The sequence below is a fragment of the Coenobita brevimanus genome, chromosome 94 (genome assembly GCF_032717465.1).
Source record: "Coenobita brevimanus isolate Jiangsu-jjx chromosome 94, ASM3271746v2, whole genome shotgun sequence".
NCBI classification, from domain to species: Eukaryota; Metazoa; Arthropoda; class Malacostraca; order Decapoda; family Coenobitidae; genus Coenobita; species Coenobita brevimanus.
Window position 1 is genome coordinate 3,881,973 of NC_137047.1, and position 22,919 is coordinate 3,904,891.

Below are 22,919 nucleotides of genomic sequence, written 5' to 3' on the forward strand. Positions count from 1 at the left end.
CAGTAGCAGACAAGAAAGAAAATACAGAATAAGAATATGTATGTTACGTAAGAGAATGAGGAAGTAATGAAGAGAAGAAGGATGCAAGATTGGAGGCAGATGGAAGGTGAAAGGGAAAGAGGAAGAATATAGATAGGAAAGCGGGAGAGGAGAGAGTGAGGGAGAGGGAAGAAGAGAGGAAGGGTGGGAGAGGAAATGGATAGGAGGGAGACATGAGAGAGAGAGAGGGGGGGGGGAATGAACGAAGGAGGGAGGGAGGAAGAGTAATGAACAGGAAGGGAGGGGAAGAGAATGAAATATGTGATGAATGATGGAAAACGATGGACGAAAATAATGAAGGAAGGAGGATCGAGGAAAGAGAGAATGGAGGGTAAGAGAGAGAGAGAGAGAGTTGGAGCCACATACTTTCACATGTCACCACTTCAGCGCCAATACCCACCGCCCATGCTGAATTCATGCTATGGACGGCTTATTCAGTCCTGGGGTGATGGTATTAGCAAGGGTGTTTTCATGACATGTCGATGGGTCTTGGGAAATTTCAGGTGTGACGTTTTAACAAAAAAGAATTCCTAAAACTGTTCCCTGCCCTACCGTGTAATCGACCTCGCGTCTTGTCGATCTGAAATCTGCAGTTCTACCACTTGACCACCATCCCCGAGGAGGTAGTGGAAGAAGCAGAGTGGAGGGAGGGAGAAACGAAAGAAAAGAATGATGATGATCGTGATGATGATGGTGATGATGATAATAATAATGACTGTGTGTGTGTGTGTGTGTGTGTGTGTGTGTGTGTGTGTGTGTGTGTGTGTGTGTGGAGGAATGGTAAGATGTAAATCAACATAAATGCATAAGAAAGGAAGGAAGAACCGAAGGAAAGAAAGAGGGAGAAAAAGAAACGCTCGGTACAGAGAAAGAAAAACAAAAGGAAGAGGGACGACAGGGGAAGGGGGCAGGTTATGAGGAGGGAGAGACAGACAGACAGACACACAGACAGAGAAAAATACATATGTACTGACAAAAGGAAACGTGAGGATAGAAGAAAAGAAAAATGTTGGCAGAAGAATATCATTAGGATGAGAAAGCGATGTGGAAAAATGATGATAGGAAAAGGAAGACAAACAGTGCTGCATTATAAAGGAGAGAGAGAGAGAGAGAGAGAAGCTCCAAAGGAAGTCAATGAAAAGGAGAGAAAATTCATTAGCCGAGGAGAGAAAAGGGCAGAATGAGAGAGAGGGAGGGAAAGAAACATGAAGAGGCAGAGGCGAAAAGGGAAGAAGAGGGACTGGGGACAACTTTGAATATCTGAGAATAAGTAGAAGGTGTGTGTGTGTGTGTCTGGAGGGGAGCTTTTTAAGATCTCCGGGTGAATATCCAAACCATGAGAGGATGACCTGAAGTTGGTTGAGATGAAAATGGAGGTAAAAGAGGTGGAGGAAATAAATGCACAGAACCGGAAAGTAGAATAGTGGAAGGAGAAAGAAGAAATGCGTGTGTGTGTGTGTGTGTGTGTGTGTGTGTGTGATTCGTAGTTATGAAGATCTCACAGGAAGACGAAGTTTCCTAAATTTGTTTGCGCTTTGCTCTCTCCTGGTGAATACACGAAAGGGCTGAGGAAGTTTCTTTTTTGTTGTTGTTGTTGTTGTGGTTAGTGTATACGGTTTACGTACGTAAATAAAAAAATATGGATAGGGAATGGAATTTGAGACAGTAAGAGAAATGCACGAATGGAAAAAGGAGAAAGTTGAAGAAAGGAGAAGGAAGAGGAATATACAAACCCAAAGGAAGGAGAAGAAGGGTGGAAGACAATAGGAGAATTAAACATTCAAGGAGGCGCAGGGCGAGAGGAGAAGAGGGGGAGAGGAGAGGAGAGGAGAGGAGCAGAGAAGGGGGTCCTGGAGAAATGAGAGAGAAAAAGATGTAAGAAAGGGGCAAAGAAATGGGGGGAGATGAGAGACAAAGGAGGCAAGAGAGGAGGGTAGAATTGAGAGAGAAATTGGAGAAGAGAGGTGGGGAAAAAAGTTAGGGGATGAGAGGAGAGAGAAAGGGGAGATAGAACGGGGAGTTGGGAAGAGAAGGGGTAGGAAGATGGGGAGAGAGAATAGTACTAGAGAAAATAGAGAAATGGGGTTGAAAAGAAAGTTGGAGCGAAGAGAAGGAAAGATAAAAGTCGAGAGAGAGAGAGAGGTGCCCGGAGAATAGGGGGGTTTGGGAGAGAGAAGGGGATCCGAAGAGGGGAGAGAAGGGAAAATAAACGAGCAGTTAATAGAGACTGTTAGAGTTGGGTCAGTCATTAATTACAGAAGGGGATGAGGCGGGGGGGGGGGGAAGGAAGGAAGGAAGGAAGGATGGATGGATGGATGGACGAGTGGATGGATGGATGGAAAGAAGGAGGGAAAGGAGGAACAAGGAAATGTAATAGAGAGGGAATAAAGCAACGGAGGGAAGGGAAAAAAAGGAGAGAAGGGTACGATAGGAACGGATCCAAGGAAGAAGAAAAGAGGAGGAATGAGCGCAAGGAAGCAGGGAGGTAAGGCGGTAAGGAAGGAAGAAATCAAAGGCGGAAGGAAAAATGAGGGGAAGTCAGAAATCTAAGTAAGGAAGGAAAGATGGAAGTAGAAAAGAAAGGAAGGTAGGAGGTGACTATTTTATCTGGACCCTAACCCTTGATAACTATTTAACTAAGAGTCCCTTACATTTGCAGACTTGAATAGCGCCTTTATTTTTATACTTTTTGCCTTGTTCTCCTTCTGCTGACTCCCCTAATGATCTGGCGACTCTTTAGCTTCACTTTCACTACCTGCAGACAATGTTGTTCATTTAGGGGATGTCTCTCTAAGATGAATGGATGAATACTAAACTCCAAGTAAATCCAAGCTACGTCTACCACCTCAATACGTTGATTTTTTTTTTTTTTCAGTGTATTCTTGTCACCTGCAGACGCTTGTACTCAGCTTAGGGAAGAGCTCTCCTGGTGAAGGGTTAATAACTTAGCACCACGAATATATAGCAAAATGTCAGCGCAAATCCCATAGTAGATTTTTTTTTTTAAATAGCATTTTTAGAGTGGATGTCATGTATTCCACGGGTAATTCTGATCGATGCAAGATATATGGGATCGAATTCTTGTTGCAGTTGAGACTCCGTGGCACTTTTTTCTCAGTGCTTTATTGTAATAATTGCATTTGAATATTCTCTTGTGTGTTATTTGTGTAATTCTAATGTCGATGTACTGATAGTTTTGTGTCAGTAACATACAAGGGGATATGATTTTCTGACTGTCTTACTGAAAAAATACAGGAGTTTCGACCCGACTCGGACCTTCTTATGTGTACGTATGTTTTGTAGGCCTAACCAGTAATAGGCAGAATAAATCGCATAGGAAAAGTTGCAGCGATATCTCCCAAGGCAGTGAGAATACGGCCCATGAAAAGAGGAACAAGAGTGAACGTAGCTTATCGATTTTATCCGAAGGAACGATACGAAATGGTAAACAATGACTGGGTGCTGACTGGTTATCAAAGGGCGATAATTTAAGAATGAGGAGGGCAAGTGGGGAAGGTGACAGGGAGAGGCACGGCTGTGGAAGGGGAGAAGGGAAAAGATGGAAAGAGACAGCCAGCCAGACAAACAGACAGACGGAGAGGGGAGGGGTAGGCGGGCGGGGAATCAGAATCAACACACAGACGAAAACAGAAGGAGACTTGGAGGAAGGAAGGCCAGTCTACTCAGTCGTCCGTCCGTTCGTAGCCTCAGCATCCCCCATTGTCTATCGATTGAATCAGAGGCGGCGGTGGCGGACAACGAGAAGGAAAACGACGAGGAGGAAGAGGGCAGCGACGACGAGCAGGAGAGGGACGACGTGTTTGAAGAAAGACAACGACGAATTGAGGGTCGAAAGGGATGACAACTCGGACGAAAGCGACTATGAGGAAAGTAACGACGAAGAGGACGACGAGGAGGAGGACAGTAACAACGATGAAATGGACGACGAGAAGTATGAATACTACCACAAAGGGGACGACTACGAGGACGAAAACGACGAAGTGGAAGGTGTTCTGGCAAAAGGAAGGATATGGGTGGGTTCATTCCGTAAAGCAGGTCCCCGCGGCGTAAATATAATGGCCACACCAGATGCACTCACACCCCGCCTCGTTTAATTAAATTTTCCCCTCTGCCTACTTGCTCCTCCTCCTCTCTCCCTCCCTCCCTCTCTCTTTCTCCCTTCCTTTCATTCCTCCCTGTCTCCCTCCCTTGACTGCTGCTCCTGGTTGAATTAGCCGCTGCTCAAATCCTTCCACCTTCTACTGTTCCTGCTCCCCTTCCTTTCCCTGTCTGTCTTCCTTTTGCTATTTCCTCCCTCTATACTCTCTCTCCTCCTCCTGTATTATATTCACTCCTCTTGCATATTATCCCCTTTCGCTCCCTGCCTGCTTTACATTTTCTACTACGTCTCTCTTCTTCCTCCATGTATCTGCTTCCTCTCTCCTGCTGCATCTTTCCTCCTCTTGCTTCCTCCTCCTACTGCTTCTGCTCCCCCTGTCCCTACCACGCCCTGCTGTTGACTTATTGCTGCTTTTCGGGAGTTCCATGTGAGTGGTGAGCCCTTGCGCACATACAAACACACACGGGAAAATACACACACACACACACACACACACACACACACACACACACACACACACACACACACACACACACACACACACACACACACACACACACACACACACACACAGATCATTAAGAAAAGATAATAAGCACAGGAAAAGAGAATACAGAAGAATGCAAAGACATTTCACACACACACACACACACACACACACACACACACACACACACACACACTGTTACACGATAATGCAAAGACACTCGTACAAGCACGCACACACGTGATTAGAGGGAAACGCAAGCGAGGAATTAGAGTCTTGGGCGATCAGAGCGAAGAAAAATGGAGAGCCGGACCATTCCCGCTTCTTGCAGTCATCGCCGCACGATTTATCCTCTGCCGTAAATCGCGACCCTCGTTGATAAATCTCCCAGAATGGACCCGAACGGTAAACTCCGCGGCGTCATTACAGCGGCTGGCTGCGAATTAGTGCCGGGGTTAAGACATCAAGGAAGAGTGGGAGACTGACTTGGTAATGTTATTTTGTCGCCTTTGGAATTTGGATGACTGTTGTTGTTGAGGTTTCTGAACGTGCTTCACACTGATAGTGGCCTCGTGTTACTCTCAGCCCTGACCTGCATATTACGTCTGTCGTGTACTTCTTTATTACAGAAAACTTAGGAAATAAAAAAGGCACCGCGGTAGTTTATTTGGTTAAGCGTCCGTCTTGCACTCTCATGGTCTTGGTTCCAGACTTTGGCGGGGCAGCGGAGGTGGAGGTTCTGATTCCTCCTTCGTAAAATTCCAGTCCCCTTGCTAACTCATTCTAAGCAAGATTACGGTTTTCAAGTACAGCCTTCTAGTCCTGTGCTGGACCTGCCACAGACTGATTATGGCGGAGATTAAACACTGATGTATCATTTGTATGAGACGAATTATTAAGACGGGCATGAATTCTAAATACAAGATGAAGATACCTTATCACTTTTAATGTGAAGGTGGCCAAAAAGATGAAAATAGGGAAATAAGACTTAAACAGATTTCTTTACTCACAATGTTAACCTAATCTATCGCAAACATCCGCAGAACTAATTCCATGGACCGATATTCATGACTCTGCCAATCACCAGGCTGAGCAGAGAGGCGAGGACAGATTTAGACCCATCAAGTGGCCCTCCGCCTCGATACACACAACCCTGGAAGTCAGCTCTGTCCCCGTAACCGTATCCCTTTCCTCTCCCTTCTCATTCCCTTCACCCCGTTTCCTCCCTTCTCCCTCCCCTTCAGCTCATCCCCTCCTTTCTCTGCTTTTCCCTTCATCCGTCTCACCCTGACTCTCCCCTTTCTCACCCCTGCGTTCCCTCCCCTTCCTCCGCCTTCCCCTCGTATCGTTTTTTTTTTTTTTTCTGACACGTCCCCTTTGCCTCTCCTGCCCTTCTTCACTACACGTCAGCTGAGAGGGGGAAAAGAGAAACGAAGAGGAAGGGGAACGAAAGAGTCAACAAAAAACGACAAGGAATGAAGTGGGAATTCAAGAAGAGGGGAAGGACAAAGAGAAAAGAGGAAGGAAGGAAGAGAGAGCGAAGGGTACGGAAACGAGGAGTGATGAAGAGGGAGAAAGGGAAGGTGTCATCTGGCGAGGGTGTAGATTGAGAGAGGGTGAGAGGACATATGAAGTGTGAGGACGAGAGATGATGAGAGAGCGAGATAGGGTGACAGTGTGAGGTGTGACAGGGATGATGTGAGAGAGGAGAGGAGTAGCTGTGACCGTATATGGGGGTGAGATAAGATGCGACACTGATGATGTGTGAGGGTGTGAAAGATGTGACGAGCATGATGCGTGAGTGAGTGATTCGGGGATATGAGTGCGAATCAGAGTGTGGAAATGCAAAAAAAGAATAAGTGGGGATATGACTAAAAAGATGAAATTGTAAGACTGTGATGTGTGACAGTGTTGCAAGAGAACATTAAGGGTGCTTGTCACTAACTAGGTTTTGATGATTATGCAGGAAGGACAAGGGAAAGCGAGAGAGTATCCTTCCATGTCCCATCTTCTTCCACCACCAACAAGTTTTATTTAGGAAAGGACAATTATCGTAAGTTATTCAAGTACCGAAAGCTGTTTTGCCAGTCTCGTCCGTGAAGTGAAGGATTGTGTCCCTCCTTATCGAACACCTCGTGGGAAAAGGACGCTCCCTAGTAACTCTGCCTTATCAGTTAATATTCTCCTTCATACTGAATACTCTCCTTCATGCTGTATATGCCACCTATGCCGAGATTTTAAAAGACGTATATAATATACAAGAAAATATTAACCTTGTACAGTACACCAATATTAAAAAAGAAAAAGAAAAAAAAGAATAGTAGAAGAGCCGTAACACTTTCAGTGATATAATGTGTTTTTTAATTAATTCTTACAATTTTCACACGATTCTATGCAGCTTAGCAGAGACTTTTCGACCTACAGGGGTTGGATAATAACAGCCTTCATTAATCCTTTCACTAATAATTTTTAAAAGCCTCAGAACTTCATCAAAATCGTCCGCCGGTAGGAAGAATAAAAGAAAAATCGTCCGGCGGTAGGAAGAATAAAAGAAATAAAAGTCGTCCAGTTAGTGAAGGTGATAAGGTATAGTATGCAAAATGAACTGATATGGAAGAGGTAATAGAGAAAGATGGCTGGATGGCTACAGAAGGAGTGCAGGAGAGGGACCCAAGCTGACGAGACCACGACCCAGGTATCGGACGGCCCTCAAGTGGTTGGGTCTCAATATATGGACTGGGAAGACCCCTGGAATTCTGAGATGTTGGTGATTGTGGTGGGTTGATGTCAGACAGAGGCAGGGTCGATGGTGGTGGAATTGGTTACTGGCGGAATGGGGGGAGAGGTTGTAGAATGCACAATAGGGTTTAGCAGGCGTGTAGTAGGAATACCTGAGGAGATTCGGTTAATTCTGATTCTGTAGTTCCTGCCACGATTATATCTGTATTTTCTTAACCTCTTCGACGCGATTACATTACTTTTTAGGCCCTTATTCGCGTCGGGTAACGAGGCTCCCAAGCACCTCATCCTTTGCGACTTATTTTTGAAGATGACTGGTTAATATCCTTTTGTATGTTATTTGTACAGAGTGTGGCGATATTTGAAGGATTTATATAACAGAATAGAACAATAAGATGTAATAAGGAAAATAAATCGCGTAGGAGAACATGTTGGGAAGCTCAGGGAGAATGCTGGCCCTTAGTCTTACAACCAGACGATTTTATTTGGCACAGGGAAGCACCAGAATAGCAAATAATTTAGTAAAGGGTTCATGAGACACCTTCAATTCAAAAAGACTCCAGTAATCAAAATAAAATTATCAGCTATTGTTAAGAAAGGAAGAAAGATGTTAAGAAAGAAAGGAAGAAAGATGTTAAGAAAGAAAGGAAGAAAGATGTTAAGAAAGGAAGAAAGATGTTAAAAAAGGAAGAAGGATGTTTAAAAAAGGAAGAAGGATGTTTAAAAAAGGAAGAAAGATGTTAAAAAAGGAAGAAGGATGTTTAAAAAAGGAAGAAGGATGTTTAAAAAGGAAGAAAGATGTTAAAAAAGGAAGAAAGATGTTTAAAAAGGAAGAAATTTGTTTAGAAATGAAGAAAGATGTTAAAAAAGAAAGAAAGATGTTTAGAAAGGAAGAAAGATGTGTAAAAAGGAAGAATTATGTTAAAAAAGGAAGAAGGATGTTAAAAAGGGAAGAAGGATGTTTAGAAAGGAAGAAAGATGTTAAAAAGGAAAGAAGATGTTAAAAAAGGAAGAAAGATGTTAAGAAAGGAAGAAAGATGTTAAGAAAGGAAGAAAGACGCCATCGCAACACCTAACCTTCTTTCATTTATCATCTTTCTGCAGTAATCTAAGTGACTCCATCTTCTGGCCATAAATCAAGAATGGAAATCGTTCGAGCCTCTTAGATCGGTGCGAGAGTTAATAATGCAAGATACTTCAGTTCTTGTTTGAGACGTGTGTGTGTGTGTGTGTGTGTGTGTGTGTGTGTGTGTGTGTGTGAAGATTGTTGTTGTTGTTTTTGCTGAGTAGGTTGTTGTAATGATTCTTTTATGTTCTCGTGAGGGTAGTGTTTGGTGCGTGTGTGTGTGTGTGTGTGTGTGTGTGTTGGTAGTAGTTAATATTACTGTTGCTTTTGTATTGCCGTTTTCTTATCTGTGGATAATATTACAGGTTGCGGAACACAAAAACTTTATTCTTAACTTCGTTGTTGCAAAGGCACCCAAATGGTTACTGTAACTCTTATTGTCTATACTAAGTTACTAATGGCACCAGATGGACATAAATACCCTTTTAGTACGAGGACTTGGTTACATCTCCCCACATCCGGGCGATTTTATTCTTTTTGAGTCAAGGAGGGAGTTAGGGAAAGATTTTTTTTTTAACGCAAGGAAGAAAGATCGAATCCCAAAGGCCTCTCCTTAGCTGAGTTAAATTATCTGATGGTTGCAAGGATGAAGCATAAAAGACGCCCTCATAGTGAAAGATTTTTAGCTAATATACACCTCAGGCGTTGATAATTTCCTCTTAGTTACCCTGGAAATAGTGATAGCAACTTTCGTAAACCTGTGGAGTTGGCATTGGGGACGTACAAGGGGAGTTATGTTCGTAATTTTTCCCACATCCATTGTCATCATCATCTTTATCATCACCATCATTATCACCGTCACCATCACCAACACCGTCATCATCACCCCTCTATTTCTCACTAATATATGGGCTGGGTATTGGTGGTGATAAAGAGATAGATGAACGGATGAATAGATAGATGGAGAACCAAGGATGGAAGAGGAAGTACTGTACGTGTATGAAGGAAGGAAGAAATTACTGAAGGAAAGGAGGAAGGGAAATAAGTGAAAATGAAGGGAGTGAGCCTTGGTTCTGGAGGATGAAGGGAGAGGGTGAGAGGAGGATACGGGAAGCAGAGAGAGAGAGAGAGAGAGAGAGAGGAAACAGTAATAAAAAATATATACATCTACTATTTTCCAGCCCTCTGGCCTTATATAATATAAATACGAAAAAGCTCCCCATTCCCCTTCCCCACAAAAATAAAACATGGAAATAGAACGAACGTAAACCCGTAGGAAAAAGAAAAACTAAAAGAAAACGAGAATAAAGAAAGCCACCGAGACGAAGTACTGAGGAAAAAAACATACATGCAGAAAGATTCGTTCACGTCATCTCACCTTCCTCAAGATTTCCCAAAAGTAGAAGCAGAAAGATTTTGACATTTGGAATTTTGAGATTAGCACTTCACATCAACCTAGCGTTTTCTTCATTACTTTCGGAGCCCCCGCGACTGTACATACAAATTCTTTCAGCGGGATGTTGAATGATGCAGCGTTGTTGAAAGTTGCAAGATGGCATGAATGTTGAATGTTGTCGGTCGTAGTTCGCGCGCTAGGGGTAGGGGAGAGAGAGAGAGAGAGAGAGAGTGATGGATGTCGGCCATGGAAGGAAAATAGAGGAACGGTGGAATTGGGAGAGGGAGAGAGAGAGAGAGAGAGTGATGGATGTCGGCCATGGAAGGAAAATAGAGGAACGGTGGAAGTGGGAGACAGACAAATCAAGAGAGGAATGAGAGAGACAAGGAGAAGAGGAAGGGGGAAGTCACTGAAGGGAAGGAGGAAAGGAAACATGAGAGGGGTGGGGGAGTCGAAGGGAGGGGAGATGAGGAAGTCTTGGTTCTAAAGGGCGTGGGGAGGGAACGGGGGAGGAGAGAGAATGAGGGGTAGGAGGGGAAGGGATGCGAGAGAGCCTTGGTGGTGAAGAGAGAGGCTTGGGGAAAGAGGAGAAAATGAAAGGGAAGACAGTTGAGGAAGAGGATGCGAGTGAGGGAGTGTGTGGAACGGGAGCTACTAAGCGAGAAGAAGGTATAGTGAGAAAGATAGGAAGATAGACAGATAAATAGTTTGATGGATAGGTAGATAAATAGCTCGGTCTTAAGTGAGTTTGACACAGAGATGAGATGACAAAAGAATGTTTCAGTAAAGAAGAAATGAAGCAGTAAGACAAATGCAGAGAAAAAAGTATTAGGGGTCGCAAAATAAAGGAAAAAAGTGAGAAATGGTGTAACGAAGCAACAGAGAGAGAGAGAGAGAGAGAGAGAGAGAGAGAGAGTTCAGTGATTGGTAGTGAAAAAACCTCCAGCAGGGTAAACTTTGGTCAGTCGGCGCCCTGTCTCACCTAAAATCCTCCACCTCCTCCCCAGCCACCCACTGTCAGCCACCATTGTCCTTGCTCTCTCACCAAACGTTCATGGTTCGTCCCTTATTTCCCAGCTAGCGTTATTCAGTCATATCCGTCATCTTATCTCTCGTTTTGCATATATTACAATACATACCCCGTTTTTGCTGTGCGTATCTTAGTGGTTATCAGTCCACGGATGCTGGTACTGATAGTGTTTGAAACATGTTCGTATTATTCATCTCCACTACTGGTAACGGAAGGACAGTGTGTTGGCATGTCGATAAAAGCTGCAAAAAGGAGTAGGTGATAACGAATGACCGCGTAGTATTAATAAAGATGGGGTTATACGGACCTCCAGTGTCTGACGATGATTTATGGAACAGTTTCAAGAGTTAACATATCTGGAGACTGTACGCCGCATTACAGAGCACATCCAGCAGCGTGGCAGAGAAGCTATGTACACCTTGCTCTGACAGTGGTGTTCATAAATGTGTCGTAGAATGCAGGTTTGCTTATCGGTTTGCTTTCTCAGTTTTAGTAATATAGCCCTGAAAATGCCCTCTGCTTTGTACTGGTGTGGGAATGTGACGACTCCACTTCCCAGCACATGTGTTGCAAGCACTTTCGTAAATCCTGTGACATATGAGAAACGGAATATTGTACCTGGAGCCTCTTTTCGTCTAATAGTCATGTCGCCAAACAGTTCATCAGAGTTTTGCCCTATTATTAACACTGTAAAATAGGAAGAGACTAATGATAGTGGTGGTGACATAATTACTTCATCCAGCGTCTTACAACAAAGGATCTACTTAGGACCACATTACCGATACAGGACGGGAAACTTGTGTCATTGTTTTTACCCCGTCATTTCAAGTGTGGTGCGGAACTAACCGAACACCTGCTGGTTGGTCGGGCAGGTGTGGTAGTCTGGCTCCTCCCTCTGCCTACGCTCTATCAGTCCGCTTACTTCCTACACTCCCTGCCTACATTTGTTGCATCCTCTCCCTGCTTCCACTGCCTGCCTCCTCTCACTCCTATTCCTGTTCCTGTTTACCCTCCCTTCCTACACCGTCTGCATCCTCTCTCCACCTCCATTCCATACATCTTCTCCCTGCCTCCACTACCTACCTCCTCTCACATCTTCCTATTTACTTGCCATTATTAAACCACCTGTTCCCCCTCCTTTGCTTCACTATCAACCTCCTGTCCGCCTCCACATCCTGCCATCACCACTTGCCCCTTCTCCTTGCCTCGCCTTCCAAATTGTCTTCCCTATCTCTTTACCTTGTCACATATCGTTAAATCCGGTCTTTGCCTCCTTTCCTTGCCTCCTCCTTTTCCCATCTCCACCATCTACCTTTAGTCCTTGTTTCCTTTTCCCGTTAACTCTCCGTGCATCAAGTTCGTCCACGCTCCCCATGGCTACTCTCCTTGCCTCCTCCGTGTTTACTCTTCCCGCCTACTCTGCCAAACTTCTGCTTCTTCCTACCTCTGCTTACTCTGTCCCCTCTCACTACTACCTCTGTCGGCGTCACTCCCCTTGTCCTCCATCAATCTCTGTTGCCCCTGTGTCACACTTATCTGTCGTGCATTCCTAGTTCCTCCCCTACTGATGCTTTTCTTACACTATATCTAGCCAGACCATCAACTGTCTTCCCAATTTTATCTGATAATTATTTAAAACTAGCGAAACGTAGGCAAAGACTTACTAGAACTAATATATTTCACGGGTGATTTCTGCCGTAAACTCACCAGACTTGAGCTGTTTTATATCCTTAGTATTCACTTCATTCGTAAAAGCAGTAGAAAAACGTTAGTTATGAGACAGTCATCTATTATTCTGTAGTGCAATTATTCAGGTGAGGTATATGAGTTCACAATCTGTCAACAACATGGAATCTTTGCAGCATTGTTGTTAGGAAGCAAGGTAAAGGCTTGTCCATGTATCGTCCTGGGTTTGGTGATCATATTCATTTTGAGGTCCTCCTCTGGGGAAGCTTGAAGGGGACAGATATCTCAGAAAAGAAACCAGGAATTCCAGCTTTCGGTCACCTCACCTAATTATCCCCTTATGTAGCTGTTTCATCTGGTATTTATATCACTTAGTCGTCATTTCACTCAGATATCATCTCACCTGGTCGTCATCTCACCTAGACGCCACCTAACATTACACTCATCCAACCTGGTCTGGGGATCCGCAGGGACTCTAGAATAAACGGCCACCGCGCCGGAAAACTCTCCCTCTGGCCCCCAGCGACTCAACTTCCTCATTCCCTGCTAATACGCAATAAAAACTGAAGACCCCGGTACAGATAGCAGAGTTTTTCCGTCCCAGGGCGAGCATCTAAGGAGCGCCCCTGAATCATTGACGCGCCCTTCTTCTCCCCCGACGCAGATGAGAATTTTCCGCGTCGGGTTCTTTACGCCTCGGCCAAATTAGAGCAGCAGGTAGACACGACTTGTTCTCGGCGCCTCGTCTCGCTGTCGCCTCCCCTGTGGCCCTCTGACATCGCTGAGTTTGCTGGCAAGAGAAGGATTGCCTGGTCTCGGAGGAAGAGTGAGGGATGGATGGATTGAGAGAGAGAGAGAGAGAGAGGGACAGACAGACAGACAGACACAGACCAGTTGACCAAGAGAATGAAGTGGGGTGCCATACTCAGATTGGAGGGAATCAATGTGGTTATAATCCTGAAAGACAGAATATCATGTTGTGGTTTCTGCTCGACTTACTTGTCCTCCGCGATGGTGTCGATAGTCTTCAGGTTCTCTTCACCTGTTTACCTTGTGCTGCCTCTGTTTGTCTTCACCAACGTAGCACTGTCGATCCTTTTTTTTTTTTTTTTTTTTTTTAAAATAGGAACCCGTTTTGTTCATATATATATATATATATATATATATATATATATATATATATATATATATATATATATATATATATATATATATATATATGATACACACACACACACACACACACACACACACACACACACACACACACACACACACACACACACACACACACACACGAGTACACGCATATACAAATACACATTAACACAGCTGCAGACACAAATTTGCATGCACACTCACGAGCATACAAATATTTTCACACAGGATCACTCTCACCTACGTCTTCGACCTCTTCTTCTCAGTGAGCGACAACAGTATTCAGATCACGGTAGCGGTATTTGTGTTTAGACCAGTGGCAAATAATATAAAAACCAGAAGCGAATGCGGACTCCATTTTCTCTCAACGCTGGTAGACCAAGACCCTCTGAATCGTAACCCACACATGGCTAAGACTATATACGACCTGCCTTGCCTAAAGTTGATCCTCAACTGTAGGACCACGGGAAGGTGGCAGTTCCAGTAGAGCATCCCAAATAATCTTGTAGTCTCATTCAAGCCATTTGACACTCAGGCCTTCGTTTTGTTAATCAGGACAGAGATGCACGAACAAAAATGCGATGAGCTGCCTTTATTAACTGATTTGCTTTTGAAGGAAGGATGTGAAGGGAGAGTGCAAAACTTTCAGTATCTCTCCTCCTCCTACACAAAAGAACTACAGTTGCGGCTGGGAATTTATCGTGTGTCTGCTTGTGATTCCGGGAATTGAATACCCGTGTTCGATATCCAAAGCTTGTGGAGGGTGGGGAGTGGAAATTGGAAGTCATATATATCCCAAGGTATAATTACGGCCATGAGTCAACACAGAAGGTGGTACTTACCCGTAGGCGGCGAAGGTGGGGTCGTAGGGGTAGTATCCGGCGGGAGAGGCCCCTAGACTACTGCCGTACATGGACACGTCGGCAGCACTTCCATCCTTCATCCCGTACCCAGAGGCCTGAAAGAAGACGGGAAGAGTTAGAAAGAGACTGTGATTAGGAGTGGCAGGGGGAGTTAGAAGTGGCAGTAAGAGTGGGTTAGTGGAAGAGACAGGAAATGGCAGAGAGATTGGAGAGGCGAGAGAAATGGTCTAGGAGGTAGTGCTAGAGCGCATTAGAAGTGTAAGGCGACGGTGGTGGAAAGTAGCAGTGGAAGAATTTTGGAGTGGCAAGAAATTTTGGAGATAGTTTTGGAGAGGGTGAGGGAGTGTAGGAAGGCACTGTTGGAGAGGGTAAGGAAGTGTAGGAAGGCACTGTTGGAGATAGTGAGAGAATGGGAGGAGGCGGTGCTGGAAAGATGTGGAAGTTTCACTCAAGAAAATGGATAGAGAGTGAGAGGGAGTGATAAGAAGCATGCTTACGGAGTAGCAGCATGAGGTGTAGGGGAGGGAATGAATGTGGAAATAAATACGAGAAACTGTGAGAGAGCGGCGGAGTACAAAAATAAGTGAGCGTAATGAAGGAAAATACGCTAAATATACATGATCACTAAATAAAAGTGAGAACTTAAGGAGAGGTTTGGCAATGGAGGTGACCGATTCATGGCGATGTCTGCAAAATGGAGGATCCGAGTAGCCCTGAAGATATCCCGCTAAACAGTACATTCCCCAGTATGGATGTCTTGTCTATAAATGTGTGTTATGAAGATATCCAGCGAATGGAATATCTGACACATGGAGAAATCAGAAATATTTTTGTATGGATGTGCTGTATGTATGGGAATGAGGGAATATTCGAAATTTTGAGTTATTCTTTAAACATATAGGGAGGTTAGACAAATGATGCTATCCACCTTTTGGAGATGTCCTCAGAGTAGGGGAAACTGATGATAACTGATTTATATAACTGCTAAATGAGTGTGTCCAGTATAAGGGCACCGTTAATGTGAAATCGCTCGCTGAAGGATGGTGTCTTACGTACGTGTTGTGCGAAAAAATCACTAAAAAGTTATCCATCTTTTACCTGTGTTTCTCTTAACTCCTTTGGCATGATGGCTCTTATTCTCCTTACCACGGCCAGAAGATTTGGCCAGCAGAAGAGGGACCCCATAGCAGTTAAGAAGTTAATATTGAGGTGCTTATTATATTGAAGATTAGCAGCCTGCGTTAAGGTGGGCTAGATTGGATTAGACCTAGTTTAGAATAAGTTAAATTGTTAGGTTAGATTGAGTTAGGTAATAAGTAATAATCATGTAATGTTAAGTAAGGATAGATTACGTTTGAGTAAATTAGGTTGGGTTAGGTTATATGTAAAATCTTGTAAGGTTAAGTAAAGATACATTAGGCTAAATTAAATTACATTAGGTTAGATTAGGTTGTGTTTTTAGATAAGCTGAGGTTAGGTTAGATTTGGTTTTCTCTAGATTAGGATTGCTTGGGTTAGGTCAAGTTAGATGTCCGGTTTGTATGAAGTTGGTCGCGTTATAGACTTCTTTTATTCACGGCCCAGTCTTCATCGTCTGAACTGAGGATTTAATAAAGCAAACAAAAAATGCTGGACGAGTAAAACGATAAAGGATCCGAGAGCATTATTAAGAATGTCGGGGACCCTTCTTCCTTTACCACCAGCCTGCGCTTTGACCGATGACTTGAAATTGGAAAAATGCTTTGAGTCCACCACAGAAAGAGAGCTGTATTCTTCACTCGGGTCTCATATTTCTCTTTCTCCTCTCGTTCTCTCTTTCTGTCTCAATTTTTGGTATTTTCTTCTTCTTTCCATAACTTCTCCAACTTCTCTCTTCCTTTCTCTTCTTTTCCTTTTCCCCCACTCGTCGTTGTCTTCTCTCCCTTTTCTTTTTTGTCCTTTTATTTCTCCTTTCTTTTTCCTCTTCTTTTTCCACCTTTCTTCCATATTTTTGTCCTCATTCTTTTTTTTCCTTTTCATTTTCTCATCGTTCTATCTTCCAACTTTCCTTTACTCTTCATCTCGTACTCCTGTAATTCTCTCCTCATATTCGTTTTCTCCATGCCAACATTTCTTCATCTTTTATATTCTTCTTTCTTTATTTCTCTCTCTCATTCCCTTCTCTCTCCTTTCATATCTTTTCTCCTTTTCCTCATTCTCTCCACTCTCTCCTCTCTTGCCTACTCTTCTTTACTCTCTCTCTCTCTCTCCTCTTTCCTAGCCCTTCTCTGAAATCTGTCACTCACTCTCTCTGTCTCTCTATCTTTCTTCACCTTACAGCCCTTTGTTTTGTTTTTATTCTGCCCCCATTTAATGCCTTTCTCTCCAATTCAATCCCTTCCTTGTGTGGTATTGTTCTCTCTCTCTCTCTCTCTCTCTCTCTCTCTCTCGACTCGTCCGCAATATGCTTTCTTTTTTATACCGATATTTATTTTTGGTTTCTTTTCCCGACCAAGTCCAGGATGAAAGAACACGTTACTCCAAAGTTTTAATTGTGAAAAATCTTATACTCGGCTTCACAAAGAGAGAGAGAGAGAGAGAGAGAGAGAGAGAGAGAGAGAGAGAGAGAGAGAGAGAGAGTGAGTGAGTGAGTGAGAGAGAGAGAGAGAGATTAAAAACAATTGTACTGGTATGTAATTTTAGTCCCATCACACCGAGGACCAATTCTTCTTTGTTCTACTCCGCCCATAACCAGACGATTTTCTTGAGCTTGGGGGAGGCGTCTCGGTCTGAAGGGGTTACAAGAAACTGTCCTTGTCAAAAATGTCTGCTCATCTTTCTCAACATTTAGCTATTGTCTGCGCACTGAGGTTACATTACTGTGTTAACGCTAGACGAATTTCTTTGCTGGTGGAAACGCCTCTCAGCCAGACGATTAAAGTCTTGAGAGAGAGAGAGAGAGAGAGAAGTTACATGCATCTAGAAGAAAGAGGTATCCTGCTGCCGAGAATGTCAAGTCATTTTTCTCCAAATATAACAGTGAATGTGAAAGACTAGAGGAATATATACTGAACATATCCAAGAGGAGAAAACAGATTGAAAGTAAACTGGGATGCTTTACTAATAATATGAGAGAGAAAGAAAAAATACTAAAATCCAGATCAGTTTTTTTTTTTTTTTTACCGAAAGTATATAAAGTAAAATGGTTGTTTTTGTCTGACCTTTCTTCGCCGCCCTCCGTTGCCATCCTCCTTTTTAATCTTTATTCTCTCTCTCTCTCTCTCTCTCTCTCTCTCTCTCTCTCTCTCTCTCTCACTGTTTCCATTCTTGTAGTTCTTTCTCTTTTAGTGTTCCTTCATTCCCCCTTCTTCCATATTCCTTTTCCTCTTCCCTTGACTCCTCCTCTACATTTGTTCCTGCTTCTTCTCCATCCCTATATCGATCTTACCGTTTCCTTTTCTTTCCATCCCTTTCTTCTTTTCCCCCGTCCTTCTTCCTCTTATCTTTCTTTCTCCGTGTCTTTGTCTTCTCGTCTCCCTCGACCTTTCCTCGTATTTCTCTTCCCTTCCCCTCTCTCTCGTTCTCTTCATCTCCTTGTCCTTGCCTCCCCCTCCTGTCTGTCCCCCCCTCGCCCCGCCCCGACAGCTGTCCACACCTGCCACACACCTGCCTCGGCCTCCCTTGTGACGTGTATCGTGACGCTGCCCGTGCTTTGTCTCCGTCACACACACACACACACACACACACACACACACACACACACACACACGGGGGGAAGGAGAATCATCACCATTATCATCGGCAGCAGCAGCAGCAGCTGTGACTTCTGTTAGTAATGTTTCATTCGTCGCCGTCGTGATATTGATAGCATGATGTTGTCTCATTACCATAACTGCTATATACACAGCCAGTACCATCACTCCCCTCTGTATTACACCGATCATCATCAACATCACCATCATCCCAGCCACAGCCGCTTACATATGATCATCAGTATCGTCATCCTCACTACTTATCACTTAGGATCTGCCATCATTTCGTCTGCTGTCACTGAGAGACCTATCATCATCCCTTTCCTTATCTCACCCAACATCACCTCATTTAACTTTTATCTGTCCTCGGAAACCACCGCCTTCATCATCAGCAACACCAACGTCACCACTTATGTCATCAGCTGTATCACCATCACCACTACTGTTATCATAACATCACCACTGTTAACACCACATCCACATAATTTTTTGTCTGCACAGCCGTCAGTCAACACTATCACCCTGCCACCACCTTCATCATTACTGTCACCACAAAAACAGTCATCATAACCACTGTCACCGTCAGACATCCTCAGTCACTACCAGTTACCTCTACAGGTACCACTCCTGTCATCACTACATCACCACCACTACGACCATCAGTCACCACTCCTGCCACTTTACCACATCACAGATCAGTGCTGCCAGTTCAGTGCCTTACATCATTATATTCCTTTCCCCATATCTAGCATACAAGCTATACATCGCGCTCATCACTATGTTCTCCACCACAGAGCCCACCCCTTTCATCACCACTATCACCACCACTCTTATCACCACCTCTACCACAGCCACAAATTGTTAAATTACTCCAACAAATCAACACCTCCTTCATGGTGATGTCTGTCCCTCTTACCACCACCACAGTCACCATCCCTACCACAGTCACACCACCAAATCAACACCGCCTTTACAGAATACTGGCATCCATAAATATCATCACCATTACCACCACCGCCACCACCATAGCCACCGTCCCTACCACACTAACACCACCAAATCAACACCACCATTACAGCACTTTTCCCTCTATAACTGCCACCACCACCAGTACAGTTCATTACCAAGTCATCACCGCCATTACAACACATTTACAGTCATAACTCACCACCATCACCACCACATTTCATTTTCAAATCATTATCACCATTGCAACAAATATACATCCATTATTGTTATCACCACCATCACCACCACCACAGTCACCATCCCTACCTCATTGTAACACCAAATCATCACACCATTAATTACAATACATTCACATCCCTTACTAATCACCACCACCACCACCACCATCACATCACCAAATCCTCACCACCATTACAACACGTTACATCACTCTGTCTCCATTTTTTTTTTTTTTCTGTCTAGCCTATTCAACATATTCACCCAGCAGTGTCACGTAATTACTGCTGTCGGTCTCCACCTGTGTTTCCACTTCCTCAGCAATCATCCACTCGTCCACCTGCATGGTTTTGACGGACACCTGCATGATTTTCTCTCTTACACACCTACTTGACTTCCACTCACTCTCATATGCATGCATGATCTTCACACCCTTATACTCTTCTACGATTTCACACACACCTGCATGACTTTCACTCACTCTTGTATACATGCATGATTTTCACTTCGTTTTACGCCTACAGATTTTCATACCATACTTCTCAGTGATTTTCATTTTCTTTTAAACACCTGGTTGCCTTTAGCTCGTATACACCTGCAAGGTTTTCACACACCCTTATACACGTACATGGCTTTTCACACTTACACATGCACGATTTTCACCCACATACCTTTCAGATTTTTACTCGTGCACACCATCATCATCATCTCTCTCTCTCTCTCTCTCTCTCTCTCTCTCTCTCTCTCTCTCCATATCCTGTCGGCAAGCCTTGATCTCATACACGTTTAACTATTATCATGTAATTGTTCCATCCTTATCATTTTTTAAACCTTTCCCAGGCAGTAAATTTCCTTATTTTCCTTCTTCTTATCTCTAATCAGCGTCGGTTCTCTCTCTCTCTCTCTCTCTCTCTCTCTCTCTCTCTCTCTCTCTCTCTCTCTCTCTCTCTCTCTCTCTCTCTCTCTCTCTCTCTCTCTCGGCCCCTTCGCACCTCTCACCCCATACTGCTATTTTAATTAACTATCTGCTACGAGCATTGTCTGTCTCCTCCTCTCTCTCTCTCTCTCTCTCTCTCTCTCTTTAATTAAGGCCCCACAACAAGCGCGGCTCGGTAAAAACAGGAAGCGGATGATGGTGAGCGCTGGCGGAATGCGGTAATGTGTCGCAGGGAAGATGCGGAGCGAATATTAACCAGGCGTTTTATCCTTCCTATTTAAATTGGCTGAATTGATTAGTGTTTGGGCTCTGAGGGGGGTATGGGAGGGAGGAGGAGAGGTGGGTCTATAGTCGGTGCAATTGACGTCTTTGTAGGGCTGGCGGTTTGATGTGAGGGCTTGGTTTTCATCATCATCATCATCATCATCGTCGTCGTCGTTGTTGTCGTCCTTATCATCATCATCGTCGTCGTCGTCCACATCATCATCATCATCATCATCATCATCCCTACCTAATATGGGGTGAGGTAGGGTTGAGAGAGCAGTGGAAGTCCTGATTGAAGGATAAATTAGCTCAAAATTTATCCAAAGAGGTCACGCACTTATTTACTGTTCAAGCCTCTGTAGGAATTGGATTTGTAATATCTTTTTCTGACGGTTGTCCTTTCTGTTGGTAAAATTAGATGGGGTCTCTCTCTCTCTCTCTCTCTCTCTCTCTCTCTCTCTCTCTCTCTCTCTCTCTCTCTCTCTCTCTCTCTCTCTCCAATCATTTAACACCACAATACCCCACACACTGGAGAACCGGTTGACCCCCCCACTCCCTTCCCCACCCACACACACACTATCACCCACAACGATAACGTGCAATCCTGTCTCTCCCCGTCTCTTATCTCTCCCTATCATTTTTATAGCACACATCTCGACTGGTGCATATTTGGGTTTGTTTTTGGCGTTGTCTTTATGCGCGTGTTTTGATACCATCTGGCTGGGTGACGTTCTTATCTCTTTTGCTGTGTTTCTCTGTTGTCGTATCGTCCTCGCCGTTATCAGTGCCTAGATAACGCGTGTTTATCAGCAACGGGGATGTTAGAATATGTTAGTCTATTAGTCCGGTGATCTGAGACCGTTTTGCTCGTTGTGTGTGTGTGTGTGTGTGTGTGTGTGTGTGTGTGTGTGTGCGCGTGTGTGAACTTCATTGTATTTTCGACTTTATTTCTCTCTCTCTCTCTCTCTCTCTCTCTCTCTCTCTCTCTCTCTCTCTCTCTCTCTCTCTCTCTCTCTCTCTCTCTCTCTCTCTCTCACACACACACACACACACACACACACACACACACAGCAGAGGCTTCCCGTGGCTGTATTAAGTCTGCGGGTGAGGACGGAGGGACAATATGCTGGTGAATGGAGTCGGATCGTTTATGCACACTACCGGGTTCTCTATCGGCGCCCCGCAGAGACTCTCCTTGGTATTCAGTCCTCCTGGCCGCCTTGTTGACTCAGGGGCCGCCTACCTTACACCCTCGCCATTCCTCACTGCTCACACTCTCACACCTCACACGAATACCTTATGCACACACGAATGTCTCTTCCTTTCTCACATTCTCATGCCTCATACCGGTACCTGATACACATCCTCATACTTTATTGCTCCTACCTTATACAACTCACTGATCTATCTAATATCCTTACGTCTCTGTCTTGCTCATAGCTTCACATCTCACACGAATACCTTACACACACCCTTATGTCTCCTTCCTGCTCACACCTTATCTTCTCACAAAATTGCCTTACACACAACCTCGTGTTTCCTGCTCACACCCTTACATTTTCATGTTTTCTTCTCGCTTACACCCTCATACCTCACGTAAATGCCTTACAAGGAATACACACTGTCATGTCTCTTCCTTTCTTACACTCTTACAACTCACTCAGATACTGTACCTTACACACCCTTAAAACCTTTCTTTCACAATAACATTCCTCCATTTTACATCCTCACCATTCCTTCCTGTTGACTGTCGCACAGTTCTCCCAAATACCTTTGACACACCCTCAGACCCATCTCTCCTCACACCCTCACGGCCCACATGAACGAGTACACTACATCCTCACGATTCCCTTCCCCATCATACACTCATAGCTCTCAGGAATTCCTTGTACGCTGTCTCGACTACTCTTCAATAAGTTCCATCCTCACAGCCCACATGAGTACCTTATATTTCCTCCCCCACAGATCTTCTATCGTAGTCGTCGACGACTCCCCCACTCCTGCCCATACACCCACACACCATGCCATCCACACCACCGCATAGCCACACACCTCCTCACACCCCGCCCACACACCCACAAAGAGGATGTCGGTAATGACGGTAATGGCCCTGTCTCTCCCTTTCATAACTTCCGATGTCCATAATTGAAATTGCTTAGCTTATTTCGTTTTCCGTGAGTTACGTGTGACAGTTTGTGTTGTCTTGCGTTTTTTTCCA

General features: G+C 44.2%; 1 protein-coding gene across 1 annotated transcript in view; it reads right to left on the reverse strand.

Annotated features, from left to right (window-relative positions):
* The window catches only part of LOC145412978 (homeobox protein caupolican-like), a 192,241-nt gene that overhangs the window by 116,678 nt on the left and 52,644 nt on the right, over positions 1 to 22,919 (reverse strand). Inside the window, exon 3 of the mRNA XM_080282801.1 lies at positions 14,564 to 14,679. Coding sequence (XP_080138927.1) covers positions 14,564 to 14,679 — 116 coding nt within the window. The remainder of the gene's footprint in view (positions 1 to 14,563; positions 14,680 to 22,919) is intronic.